Genomic DNA, 14,894 nt, shown 5'->3' with positions numbered 1-14,894 from the left:
AAGAAGCATGGCCACTTAGAGATACATGGATATACAGATGCAGATTGGGCAGGGAATCCGAATGATCGCAAGTCAACAGCTGGGTACTTCACCTTTGTAGGGGGAAATCTTGTTACATGGAGAAGCAAGAAACAGAAGGTAGTAGCTCTGTCCAGTGCTGAGGCAGAATTTCGGGGGATCAAGAGTGGGTTAACCGAAGTACTATGGCTTAGGAGACTCATGACTGAGTTGGAGCTCAAATCGACCCAGCCATGTCGATTACTGTGTGATAACAAGGCAGCCATTAGTATCTCTGAGAATCCGGTTCAACATGATCGAACCAAACATGTAGAAGTGGATAGACACTTTATAAAGGATACAATTGATGCCAAGATCGTGGAGCTACCGTATGTTAAGTCAGAAGATCAGCTGGCAGACATCTTGACGAAGGCTGTGAACTCCCAATCTTTTCATGGAGTATTAGACAAGTTAAGCATCGGTAACCCTGTCACTTAACTTGAGGGGGAGTGTTGGAAGAAAAGATCCTACACAATCAAGGGAGATCCTACACAATCAAAGAATGGGAGAATAATTAGTAATTGATTGATATCTTTTGTATACCTTGTTTAGAATTAGGTATAGCATTAGTAACTTATCATATGTGGGAGAAATTGGAGCCTATATGAGGCGTGTAAATCATTGTAATTCTCAACAAATAATAAAATCAATTCCCTCAAAACCTAGTTGTATCACTACCTATCGTGAAAGGTTGCAGTCTCCATCCGGAAGTCGTCTTTACCTTGAGAATGACTAGTGACACTGGTGTGGTATAGCATTGAATGGATCTAAAGTATAGACACGTCTTTGTTGCTATCTACTGTAAGACGATGTCTTGGAGATTTAATATTTCCTAATCTTTGTAATAATATAGGACACACGTTATTTAATCATACGCTGCTTTGACTTATCAATAGGTGCAGGTTTTTCGTAACCCAATATTCCTGATATCTTGGGTAGTAGTAATTAATAACTAGTATGGTGTCAGTTTTATTATTACATTGAATCGTGTGCCTGCGTGGTTTGACTATATCCCCAAGAGGTGTTCGAGAGAAGTTCTATTATTCGGAAACCCGGCCGGTTTGGATTTAATCCAAGAATAAATAGAAAAGGAAAAGTATATTTTGATATACATCTCGTACTAGACAAACTCTTGGAAATAAAAAGATATTAATTAATTTAAAGTCTATAGCAGACTACAAATTAATTAATGGATATAGAAAGTCTTAGACACGGGAAATAATATATTAAAGAGGTTAACCCGGATTGCTTGTAATCACAGATTGGATGGGCGGTCAGTATTTCTTCGATAGTGGCACAAGAAATATTCCATTGGCCTTATATTGAATTATGGGTTATAATTTAATTAGTAAAGAAAGTCCAATTGGGGAGGCCCAATCCAAGCCCCATAGATCCCTAACCTAGCCCATCATAAACTCTATAAATAAGGATGTAAGGAGAGGAGACAAAACAATACAAAACCCTAGCCTCCACACTTGGAATTTTCGGCCCTCTCTCTCTAATAGAGGAACTCGAAATTCCTCTTTGTGTGTTCTTGGTTTTTCTTGTCTTCTCCTTCAAGATCCTTATAATTTCTAAAAGATTCCTCCCACAAGGAATTTAGATCTATAGAGTTAAGGGTCATAGGTTAGAAGATCTTTGGTCTTGCATTCACAATCAAGCTTCAAGATCCACACGTGGAGAAGGAGCAAGCCACTTCGATTCTTTGGAGAATCATTATTGTAAGTATTCAACATCATAATTTAATTTAAATTATGTGATTAATTGCGCAATTATATGTCTCTACATGTTCAAGCATGAAATTGAATCGATCTACATAATCTCCTAAATAGATTCTTTTGTGGATTTATTTAATTTGCAATTTCCGCTGCGATTATTCCCAACATAAACAACCTCGGAATATGGAAGGAAGGACACATTACAAAACCAACACTATCCAATATCAACACAATAATATACAAAAGGCGCCCTTGAAAGTTAGACATATATAATAATGCAAGGGAAACATAGTCTCAATCTCACCATCCAAAAAAGATATAGTAGTAATGCAGGGGAAACGTAGTCTCAATCTCAACAATAACATAATAAACATATTCCAAAGATGAACAGATCATACTATTACTTCAGCAGCCACCTCCACGACCCACTCTAAGATGAGGAATAGACCAACTGACCAAACCAACATAGCCACTGCTATCTGCAAACACAAACAAAAAAGTTGTATCAAATCAGATATTCTTTAAATAAACACAAGACTTTTAACAATATGAATTCTTGGTACTTGGATGAAACTATACAGTACCACACAAGAAGGAAATGCATATTAGTAGAACGGGTAGCCAATCTGGACAATATGATGCATCTATGTGCGATTATGAACTCCAATATGCAAGTGAAAACAACTACATTGTAGTTATGTCCAAAAGACTCTCCGGTCAAGAAGAAAGCAGTTACATGACTAAAGCCATACGTCATTCCGAGAAGGAAGCCACAAAAAATGAACAACAACAAAGAAATTCCCTGTGATTGAGAAAAAATCCGAAAAACAGAGAAGGATTAATCAGAAAAATTAAAGAAAGTAGAGAATCAAAATCATCACAAATCAATTCTGAAAAACAGATGTAAATTGAATCGGAGAACAGACAAATCAAAACAAAAACAGAGAATAAAAATCATCACAAATCAATTTTGAAAACATACATAAATTAAATCCGAGAACAGACAAGTCAAAATAGAAAATAAAGAATCAAAATCATCACAAAACAGTTCTGAAAATAGATAAGTAAAAAAGATGCGATATACTAACTATGTTTATCTAACCTTATATTTAATCATTAATCTGCCACTATACTTTAATCGTTTACGCAAATATTCCAAAAAAAATAAATAAATAAATAAAGAAAAGAAGTATCATCCGAAACATAGTAGATCTACAAAATTGGACTATAATGATAGGAACTTGTTCTATGACCTTTTCCATTTACTCGAGATATGAGTCAACAATATCACCCCTAGAGTGTACAACAAATGGTGTTATGTCTATAAGCAACATAATATAAAATGAATTTCAACATAAAATAAAAACAAATCGATATTTCAACCCTCATTGCGAATCAACAATTATAATCTCGATGAGTCGAGAATTAGGTTGATAACCACACCAATTATGTCTACAAAAATAAAAGTAGTGACAATGTTAATACAAATAATAATAACAATAATAACAATATAATTGCAAAAGTATTACTCAAAAAATACCAAAGAGAGGCTCTTCATCCATTTTTGTGATTTGTTTGATTAGATTAAATGTCTTAAACGAATACATAAATCTTGAAAATTTGGATCGTCAACTTCAGATATCCGTGTTTTGGAGCACATAGCTATTACAAATGCATGATCCGTAATAGGAGTACGTACTCAATTTCTTCGTGCAAAAAATGGCAGATATTAACAATTGAACCTTCCTTAATGTTGTCTTGAAACTTATTTTGTAAATAGTGTGGAAGCGTGCCTTGAGTTCTAGTGCCCTGCGTGGAAAAATAAACAGTTAGTGGTTTAGATAATACCTAAAAAATCGTAATAAGGTAAGAAGCGACACTCATACCATCCTGACATGGAAAATACATTCCAAGGAAATTACATTTGATTTGTCTCCACGTTTAATGAATTCATAAACACGCACACACCGTACTCGAATGATCGTATTGCAAGGTTTAAGACCATTAGGGAAGGTGAATTCCATGATTTCAACAAATAAAATAAGACAATGAAGAAGTAATTATAATCTTGCACATGTTACATATTTATAGTGTAGATGAACAAATATCAAAGAATGATAGTGCCTTTTCTGCAATTAATTATAATATTGTAATTTATTGGTGGTTAAATTTTTTAATTCAAAATTTTATATTGGATGACTAATAGTGTAATCATATAATAATATTGTAATTGATTAGGTCGTCATTTGAACGCAGCGGTAATGTTGCGGTTTCTCATTGGAATGCAAAGATCCAACTTCACACCTTATATATATAAATTCAAATCTATATTCAGAATTCATAAAATTCAAAATAAGATCTAAGTCGCCTTTTTTATATGTATGTATGTATACATAGATAGATATAGATCAAAACTCCCATTTTTTATATGTATGTATGTATAGATAGATAGATTTCTTAAATAAGTTTTATACATATATTATCAATCCACATTCCACTTCATATGAAGTACTGACTGTACTCTATTAGAAATTAATATTAGTAGTAACTATAGTATGTATATAAAGTACACGATTCATTGATTGTACGCATGCATTGTCGATAACAAATAGCCAAAGCGTATGTATACTCTTTTTATTAAAAAAAGAAGAGTAGATTCATTATCTTTAGCTAAATAAAGAAGAGTAGGTTTATTATTTTTAGATAAAATAAGAATAGATTTAACTGGGCGTTGATTGGATGCAATAACATTAATTCTGGGTGTAAAAATGTGAAAATGAAGCAGGTGTCAGTGTCAGTGAATATGCTAGGGTTTGTGACCCAAGTCTCAATTAAAATCAGGTGTCTTGAAAATCATTCAACAGCAACAACAAATATCGACCACACCAAAGGATTCCGCCCTACACTTAGAGAAAATGGTGTGAATTCGATATAATTTAAGGGTCAAGAACTTAAACAGCTCGCAAAGAATTTTGCCACTGTTCACCCCAGTGAATGGGGAGATGGGGATGGAGAGTTTATGTCGCAGTTTCCCGCATCGCATCCGCTTCCAAATCCATTAATAACCCAAATTTGAGCAGGCACCCACTTATTAGATCCCAAAATTCACCATTAATTTCAAGGCCAAGGAATTATTTCTCGAGTTTCAGGCACTTCTCTGCCCTCCCCGCATCTCCACCCTACGTCGAAGAATTAGATTCCCGTAATAATGATTTTGATGCAAATAAGATTTTGGAGGAGTTGTTTGAAGATGACGAGGCTGGGAATATCTCAGTGAGGGCTTTTTTTCTCTGTACCAGGTTGGTTCCACTGTTTTATTTATTTATGATGGAATGTAACGATCGTGTCAATTTGCAGTTCCAATTTTTATTTTTGAAGGAAAAATTAGTTGCAGAGCTTATGTGATTGAATTTGTGTTTACTCTGATACTCGTTATGCTTGTTGAAAGTTATGATTTTGTGTGCTGTTAGATCCACTCACTTGCACTGTTACACTTCCGATTTCCTCTTTGTTTCTTTTGTCGATGTTGCATCTCGATTTGCAGCTCTCTCAGATTCATGATTTTGGCAGTGTTGATTTGAAGAGTATGCAAGCTGAGAATTCAAAACATGTCATTCCTCCGACTTCACGTTCTTCAAATAGTATTATTCTCAGATTTTGTGGTCCTCCTTGGGAAACTGTAAGTTAATGTTTGCTTACTAGTTGATCCTTGCAATTCATCACAATCTTGAGAATTTAAACTCTGCTTCTGGAATAAGTGGTTAAGATTAGTTACTCCAGTCCAGTGCAATGGGATCAAACCTTGCAGTTCTTATGCTGGGTTTGATGGGAAATGAACAGGAGTTAGGGGATGGGTTGTGAATATACAGACTAAAGAACAAAATTTTGCGATAGATGCATTAAAAAGCCTTGAAACTGCTATGGAAGACAAAAATGTCTTCATTTTCTGCAGACATAAAAAGAGAATTTATATACATCCGATGTAGATTTCATAGGCTTCCACCAACCATTGCTATAGTGTCTTCATGTCTATATTCTTCACCATAGAACTTATATACATCTGATATGGACGTCGGTGCTCATAGATCAAATAGCCAAGTTAAATAAAATGTCAGTTGGTTGTATTTAAACTTTAAAGTGACGCTCTTGATCGAATATCCTCATTCAAAGTGTTTTTGTCAGCGAGGTGCAGCTGGAAATGACATGAGATGCTATCGTTACATGGTTGTCTACCAGTATGGTTCAGCAATCCTCTTCAATGTTGAAGATCATGAAGTTGATTTTTACCTGCAAACTGTTAGACAACATGCCTCTGGATTGCTTACAGAAATGAGAAAAGATGGTTAGGCTGTTTTCACTATCTGCATTTTTTTTCTTTAGATAAGATGGTTCCACTTGCTTTGGGCGAGTGTTTTGCAGCAGGGAAAGGCGAGTGTTTTGTAGCAGGGAAAGAGAACACTACTCTTATCATGTAACACAAATTAAGTTTTTTGACCATCAGAGAAACTAAATCAGCCGAGAAGTAAATATGAGTGTTAGTTGTTCGGTATTAGATATTCCTACAGCGTCCACATATTTGTTTCCCATACATCTTGATTATTTGTTGAATTTCCAAGGCATTGTCATTTTTTTTATCTTAAAATTTTGCTTTTTGCATCAGATTATGCTATAAAAGAGAAGCCTTTGTTGGTTGAGGATATGCAGGGAGGTCTGAATCACATCGTTTTGAAAAACCTAGACATGGATAGCATCCGCATAATTGGCAGTGTTCTCGGACAAAGCATTGCTCTGGACTACTTTGTATCACAGGTTAACAGATAGATACTACTCTTTACTTTAAGATATGTATAAACTACTGTAGATTGTAGAATTTCATAGTTTATTGCTGCAATAGAATGTGACAAGGAGTTAAAATTTAATATTCTGCAAGCTGCCTTATCGATCAACCTTGCATAATCAGAGAACAGTGAGTTCAAATTCAGAAAAATGTACTCAAAACGTATATTTGTGTGTATCAGGTCGATGGTATGGTTGAGGAATTTGCACAGATAAATCGTGCAATGCAGAAAACTGGCACTTTCACCATGGACCGCAAAAAGTTGTTTCAACTTGTTGGGAAGGCTAACTCAAATTTAGCTGACGTGATTCTAAAAGTTGGTATTTTTGATAGGTAATTTACAGGTTAATGTTGGTGTAATCATGATGTATGTAACCTATTTAGTAGTTATTTAGATCAAATAATTATCTGTTTGTAATAAATTATTTATTGTGTCCCAAGGTTATTTCCTCACAAGTTTTTAGTTTCCATGTCTATTAGTGTCAATTGAAGAAAAAACTTGACTACATGTCAGCATTCCCATTTAACTAGTTACTTCGTCTCTTGCATTGATTGTTGACTGTTTAATGTTTATATTATGCACATTTCAGATCAGAAATCGCTTGGAGGGATGCAAAATATGCCCAAATTCTTGACTACCTTCGCGAGGAATACGAGGTTGCACAGCGATTCGGAAATCTTGATTTTAAATTAAAATTTGTTGAGGTATGCACATTTCAACTCTGATGCTTTATTTGGGATTCTGGGCTATAAATACAGAGAACAGAGAGCTCCCCTTTTGGATTCTGAAAAATATTTGACTTCTTAAATTTTCTCGAGCTTGAAGGTCTCACTGATTACTTATTCCAAAGGGAACGTTTACTTTGAGTGATAACTTGGATATATAAAGATGACATAGGCTAATCAACCATATGCTTTGATAAATCACTCAAAATACTCTATTCTATGCTTTTTCAATCTATCCATCGCCCAAAATATATGGTATGTTGAAGGAGATATCACAGAGTAGATTGCTTGATCTATACACCCACTATGTTTCTGGCGCGAAACAATGGCTAGAGATATTATGACTGAGAACTACTTTTCTTCTAATGTTTTCCTGCAGCATAACATCCATTTTCTTCAAGAAGTGCTCCAAAATCGGAAGTCAGATTTGCTGGAGTGGTGCATCATTATATTGTTGGCAATAGAAAACATAATCTCAATTTGTGAGATTGTTAGGGATTCTATAGGAAGTTAAATAGGGAAAAAGATACAATATACGCCATTCTTTTGCTGCAGCCAAATTTTTGACAATATTGCTGCAAGAACATATTCATTGTGTTACTATTATTGAAACACACTGCTATAATAATTGCTGCAGTTCCTTTTGCCTTTTCGCATTGTTAAGTAACAAACTCATCAAAACAGATTGAAAATAAGATGTTTTCACACGTGAACCAACTTCAAAATATGGGGCTGACAAAACAGAGATATAGTAGAATGTATCATCCTCTCAAAATTCTTCGATTCTAACAGCTTCACGTGGCACGACGTATGCATCCTTAGGCCTCGACTTCTTAACGCCCGCAGTGAAAGAGAGCTTCTCTGACTTGCTACCCTCAACAGCCGTGCTCGTGACCTTGACCCACACGAGGACCTTGGTCTTCATTCCTTCTATGCCGATGAGCTTACCCTTGAGGAGAATGCATTTGACCCGAGGGGCATACCTTAGCACAGATGACTCCTTGAAGCTCACCTCACAAGCGAAGGGCAAGTGAACAGTCAGCCTCGACTTGATCTCATCATACTCGTATGCTGTAATGTTGGTCGGGAAAAGGCCCGGTGGGAGATTGTACTCCCGTAGAAGATCAGGCAAGCTTCTTAGTGGTTTTCCTATGGAGGAAGGAGAGATGTCAAGAAAGTTATGTTCAAATGCAAAGTTCCATAAGACTATCTTCTTCTCATTCATCACATATTTGAATCTAACTTGAAGGGGAGTGAATTTTGCATTTGGAATCAGCAATTTAAATGAAACAGACCTTTTAGCTTATCGAAGATCCATTTTGCCTTCTCCTCAACAACATTTGAGACAGTCTGCAAAATAGGCAAGTATACTCCGATCAAAACTGAAAGAAATTTATGCTATTCTTCAATTGGTAGTAGCAAGAGCAACATCTAGAGAAAGATAAACAAATGAAAAGTTCATTTAACACAAAATTATAAACTTAAGTTCCAAAACAAGGGATAAGCCTAAAAAAGTCAGTGAATACCATAAACCCCGACTCATTGACTATTTCTTGAAATCTTACAGATTGCAACACTAAAAATAAAAACAAAATAAACACAAGTTCCATTAATTAGAAGAAGAATGGAAAAATAGATACAGTGAGATCTTGAGTGATGTTATTGAACTCTTCCTTAGCTTTCTTGGACAGCCAAAAGCTTCCAGATTTTATGCTCCCCATTTTCACCATTGCTTTCTCCATTCTTCTCCTAAGCTGCGGGCCGGATTTTGCAGCAGAGTGTGTCGTTTCAATTTCAGCCCGCCAGCCAGGAAAAGAAGTAAACTGAGTTTTTTGTTTGAGTGCGCTAGTAAATGAATTATGCAGAAAAGTTAGCTCAGCCCGCATGAATATCGGGCCCGATAGCGGGCTTTGAGAGGAAAAGTGGAAGCTGGAACCCGATTCTGAATAAAAGTTGCTTTTGCGGATTGAAAAACCGGAACTATCACTTTCTTGCTATTCTTTTTAGGGACATTTTTTCGGATTTTCTAATGTATTGATTGTGCGATTAGGATTTGTTTATATTTTTTAATTTTACTACTTTATTCGGAGTACAATTTAATTTAACTATTAAAACAAAATTGGTCCCATTCATGAAAAAATCGAAACATTATTGTTTAAGAAAGTTGATTGGCTAGCACACATGTATTTTTTTCCCACTACTTAACTTGAATTTTATCTGATTTATATCTACATTGTAAATCACACAATAGTCAAATCTTGTTTTAATACTGTATCAAATTTTCAAAATGGTATTGTATTGATGTTTTTATTTTAAAAAGGCTGTTGCCATATGAATTCAACCCATTTTGATGCTGGGCTTGGGCTTGGGCTTCAATTATTCGGATGTTTCTACTATGTTTAAATCTTCTCATAGTGATATGTGATTTGTGATTGAAATAAACTTTATCTTTCTCATGAGGGAGGCCCTATAAGGCTATAATATTTATCATAGCAAACTTGGTCGGCAATGAAGAAGGAGAGAAGAGATGGTAGATGCAACAAGTAAAATTATAGAGATAAAATAAAGTTAATAGTTTTATACAGTTATACTTATTATTTAGGAGTAATGTCTAAATAGTAATATTATACTTACCTATAACACAGTACTCAATTAGTCTCATAAACTAACACAATCAAGGAGATTGCATGTACAATAGTGCAATTGGCACCAAAACTATTAATTTTGTATCGATTCATCATTGAACAGAAAATTTTATATGCATATTCTTACCATTTCAAATCTTCAAATTAAGTGAGCACACTATAAACAACTTTTTTCTCCCCTTTTAGTTCATTGGACTATTCCCGTGACTTATTTTGGATAAGATCAAAAGGAGAAGTGTATAACTAATTTTCAATAAGGAGTATAATCCTCTTTTGGTCCTTTACATACGACCGATTTATGATTTTGGTCCATAACATTCACTTTTCAAAAAGTAAGTCCGAAACAAATGAAAAACGATATCATTTGCATCCTTTTCTGACGGCACCGTCAATTCTCGACGGTCAACTGTCAATTAGCGAAAATTTGACCGGATTAGCTTATTTTAATTACTGTAGCTAATTTTATATTTTTTTATTTTCGGCTTTTACATTTTTAAACCCTAAATTAAAATAAATGAAAATACTATAATAATAAACACAAAATCCAAAACTCATTTCATTAAAATCCCCCCCCCCCTTTTCTCCCGCTCATTCTTCTTCTTCTTCTTCTTCTTCTTCTTCCTCCCCAAGAACCCTAATTCTTTTTCTCCATCTCTGCAACAACCAAACACCTTCGAACATGGCCCGTTCGACGTGTAGTCGGAACTCCGTCTCCGTCGACCGCGACCTCTCCGTCGACCGCGGCCGTACTTCGGAGACTTCCAATTTAGCTACGTTTTCTGCTATTGTAAGACGATGGCGGCGCTCCGTATTGTCATCGGACAAGGCAAACCGTCGAGGGGGAAGTTTTACTTCACATGTGAGACGAAGGAATGCAGTTTCTTCAAGTGGTGCGAGCCGAATCGTGATGTCGAAATTACGAGCCAAATCGGGCCTCTTCTTCGTCATCCTCGGTCGGTGGTGCCGTTTTTGACGAGCTGGCTTTGAATTTGACCGAAATTACGAAAAAAGTCCTGAAATTAATCAATGTTTTGAGCTTTGTTGTTCTTTGTTTTGTTGTTGTTGCAACACTTATGTGTATATTCAAGTAATTTGATGTAGTATTTGTGAATCCTCTTTGAATGTTGAAGTAGATTTGAATTTGTTGTTGTGTTGCTCGTATTTGAATTCTGTAGTGATGTTCAAAATCGCCAGAAAGCCCTAATTGGAGAATCCTAAAGCATAAGTCAAAGTAGTCCTTCCTACAAATTTTTTACTTACATTTGGTCCTGAACATTTAAGCACACCAAATTCAGAGTTTCATGTACAAAATTTGTGAGTGATGTTGGTTTCATACGCATCAAACAACAGATCACAAAATAAGCCGTTTAAACCTGATAATGTCATAAGGTAATGTCATAAGCCATTTACACCTTGATACATGCTAAAAAACAACCGCAGTTACTTGTTACATCCAAAAAAAAATATTGTCATAAGGCAATGTATCAACCTTAACACTATCAAACTCCAAAAAGCATCAAATCCACAAAACCATCAACACCAAATATTCATTGTATTTGTTACACAACACGACACGATTTTTAAAGTCAAACGCCAACATCAAACACCCTTCTTCTTGCTGGGTGGTTTCTTCTTCGCGGGAACAGAGGCAGCAGAGGTAGCAGCATTTGAGGAGCCAGGTTCTTCAAACATATCCGCAACCGCACTTGAACAACTTGCCCTATTGTGGCCGGGTTGGTTGCACAATGTACAAGTCTGCTGTTCTTGATCACGATTACGCTCCCTCCTAACCGTCGACCCTACAAATAGTTTAGAAAAGAAGTGTCATTGATTAGGGTTTACATTTGAATGAAAATAGTTCAAAAAAAAGTTATACCTTTCGATTTGCCCAATTGAATGCCTTGGGGACATCTCCTTTTTGTTGTGTCCTTTTTCACCACAAAGCCGACACTTGTACTCTGGCATCAGCCCCTTCCTCGACATTTTCTGGCGTCCATCCTCTCCATCTTGGACTGTGACAACTTGACGGGCTATCCTTGCTGCCTTTGCTTTGATCTTGCTTCTTGCAGCTAGCTCTTCAGCCGTCTTTTGCCTTGCTCCCTTCAGACGCCCGGGCAATCGGGTAAGGTCTGGTGGAACGATATCGGGATGAGGAGTCCTTGGCCACATATCTGGTCCATGTACCGGGTAGATGATGGGCGCATACACCAATTGTAATGTCTCCGTGGAGTAGCATTTAGCTACAAAGGAGTCCACATCCTCCCCAGTCATCTGAATAGTAGCAATAGCGTGTTGGTACGGTAACCCGGTCAACATCCAACGCCTGCAGCTGCAAGTCCGATCTAGTATATCGACCACGAACTGCTCATTGAATTTGGTGTTCACCTGATACACCCATTCACCAGCCTCTCTCACCATACAATCGCCAACCTTTTCCTTTATCTTCTCAATCTTTTTCCTTATCTTGGGCCCGACACAATCCTCCAACTTTGCAGCCATCTTCCGTCGGGTGGTGAACTTGTCCATCAAATACATTCCGATGCATTCCAGCATGCCATAAAATGCTTCTCCCGTGCAAACAATAGGACTTTGTTGTAACATTCCGAAATGTTGTTAACTAGAATGTCACACTGGGCCTCAAACTTAAAGAAAGCTCGACTCCAGCTCTCTTTGGCAGTGTGCACGGTAAGCCACGTGTGTGCAGCGATGTTCAGCTGTTTCACCTCCTCCATCACCTTCCCGAAGGCGTATTCATTTGTTGAACGGGCTGCTTCCCAAGTCTTGTCTTTTAGCGTTGGAGATGGGAACACCTTCTTGAAGTTGTTGTGCATATGCCTGAAGCTGCTTAATTTTTCTTCTTGTTTAGAGAATGCGTGCTCAGAAAGGAATAACAAGCCTCCTAGGTCCAGCGAATCCACTAGATCACAGGGTCTAGGAACTCACGGATCGTTGGAAGATCTCGTGAAGGGGTTGGCAGCGGAAGCGCATGCATAAATCAATTACATAATAATCAGATCTATTTAGCGGATTATTTAGACAAATTCTATTCGCGTAATCATCTCACGTATCATGCTCATAACTCAAATAATCACATGCTTTAAATTAAATGAAACCTAAAACATGCTGTTCTAAGGTTTAGCCATTATACCTTGATGATTCTCCAAAGAATCGAAGATAGCTAGCGCCTTCTCCTCGTGAAGATCTTTAGTACAAAACCACGGATCTTCTGACTGGTTCCCGGACTTGTGAACTGATATCAGGGTGGGCTGATCTCACCAGCACACTAGGACTTAAATAGAGAAGACAGAAATCCTTTCCCACGGAGGAGAAAAATTCGACCTCTACTAGGAATAGAGAGGGCCGAAAATTTTGAGAGAAAAACAAGTGTATTTTCTGTCTCCTTTATTCTCCTATTTATAATAAGTCACATATTGGGCCCAGACAGGGATCTATGGAAGGCTTTGGATATGGGCTCCTCCAATTAGCTTTTACTAATTAAATTCAACCCAATTTAATATAAGCTTAAAATTGGAATATTACGAGCAGCCACTACAGAAGTAATACTGCACTCCCCATCCAAATCCGAAATTACAAGTACTTCGGGTTTCCAATACTTTATATTTATTTCCCGCACTTAAGATAGAAACATCCATTAATGAATTATTGTCTGCTATGGACTTAATTAATTAATATCTTATTTATTCCAAGAGAGGACTCAGCAAGAAAATCTTATTTATTATTCATAGAGTAATTAAACTCCAACTAGCTAGGTTCCGAATAATAAAACCTTATTTCAAGCTTCTCTTGAGGATGTTATCAAACGAGACTCACCTCGCGCACGATTCAACATAATAGCAATCCTAGCACCGCTAGATACTAATCACCACTACCCAATATACCAGGCTTATTGGGTTGCGAAAAACCCGCACCATTTGGTAAGTCAAAGTAGTGCATAATCAATACCGTATGCTCAATGCTAACGTACATTGATTGAGAAATAATTTACGAGACCTCGTCTTTCAGTAGATAGCATAAAGACTGTCTCGCTGTTAGATCCATTCAGTGCTATACCACACCAACGTCATCTTATTTCAGTAAGGCTTAGAAATAATCAGACTGACATTGCAACCTTTCATGATAGGTAGTCTAAGCCTATCTAGGTTGTGAAATAATTCTTTTTCTTTGTTTAGAACTGACCGTGTTACCTTAAAGTGGACGACGCCCACAACCGGTCTACTAAAACAAAGACTTAGACTTTGTTAAATTACTTATACATTTAAATATGCAATAAACAACCATTAAATGTAAAATATAACAACATTATGACAAAAATAATCTGTTTATTCATTTGGAAAATAAAATAAGAGTTTTAACAGTATTCAATCACTCGAAAGGTGATTTCTAGTATACAAACTCTAACAATCTCCCACTTATACTCAAAACAGCTTTCGAGTATACAAAAAAATGTGCACTACGTCTAATTCTCCCACTTATACTGAAAGCGAGTTGAGGTCTCGAGCGAGTCGAACTCCCATTCCTTCTACATGGCGTTCGAACGGTTTGACCGCCAATGCCTTAGTGAAGGGATCTGCCGGGTTGTTCTCTGACGCAATCTTGACCACTTGTATGTCTCCTCTCTGCACTATATCTCTGATGATATGATACTTCCTCTCAATGTGTTTGCTCGCTTTGTGAGCTCTTGGTTCCTTCGAATTAGCCACAGCACCAGAATTGTCACAATAAATGGTGATGCTCTTGGGCAGATTCGTAACCACACCTAAGTCCATAAGAAAGTTCTTGAGCCATGCAGCCTCCTTTGCAGCCTCCGAAGCGGCCACATATTCGGCTTCCATGGTAGAGTCTGCAATGCATTTCTGTTTTACACTCTTCCAAATCACGGCTCCACCTCCT

The 14,894-nt window shown here is 36.8% G+C and overlaps 2 protein-coding genes across 3 annotated transcripts; one reads left to right on the top strand and one right to left on the bottom strand.

Annotated features, from left to right (window-relative positions):
- Positions 1–4,613: 4,613 nt before the first annotated feature.
- RRG (sporulation protein (DUF155)) lies at positions 4,614–7,983 on the top strand. Of its 2 annotated transcripts, none has more exons than XM_048106811.2 (7): positions 4,614–5,074; positions 5,346–5,454; positions 5,946–6,117; positions 6,436–6,584; positions 6,794–6,945; positions 7,203–7,317; positions 7,718–7,983. In XM_048106811.2, the coding sequence occupies exons 1-7, from the start codon at positions 4,770–4,772 to the stop codon at positions 7,850–7,852; spliced, it is 1,137 nt and encodes a 378-aa protein (XP_047962768.2). In that variant the 5' UTR covers positions 4,614–4,769; the 3' UTR covers positions 7,853–7,983. The 2 variants fall into 2 exon arrangements, with proteins under 2 accessions (XP_047962768.2, XP_047962770.2); XM_048106813.2 differs by having other exon boundaries at positions 4,616–5,074; positions 5,958–6,117.
- An 11-nt stretch (positions 7,984–7,994) lies between these two features.
- Positions 7,995–9,291, bottom strand: LOC125207460 (uncharacterized protein At5g01610-like). The gene is made up of 3 exons (XM_048106814.2): positions 8,979–9,291; positions 8,634–8,688; positions 7,995–8,487 (listed from the first exon to the last, which is right to left on the bottom strand). The coding sequence occupies exons 1-3, from the start codon at positions 9,222–9,224 to the stop codon at positions 8,108–8,110; spliced, it is 681 nt and encodes a 226-aa protein (XP_047962771.2). The 5' UTR covers positions 9,225–9,291; the 3' UTR covers positions 7,995–8,107.
- Between the last annotated feature and the right edge of the window lie 5,603 nt (positions 9,292–14,894).

This window comes from Salvia hispanica, chromosome 6 (assembly GCF_029641045.1).
Source record: "Salvia hispanica isolate PSC_SH4W2 chromosome 6, Shi_PSC_v1, whole genome shotgun sequence".
Classification (NCBI taxonomy): domain Eukaryota; kingdom Viridiplantae; phylum Streptophyta; class Magnoliopsida; order Lamiales; family Lamiaceae; genus Salvia; species Salvia hispanica.
This window is presented reverse-complemented; position numbering and strand designations above follow the sequence as displayed.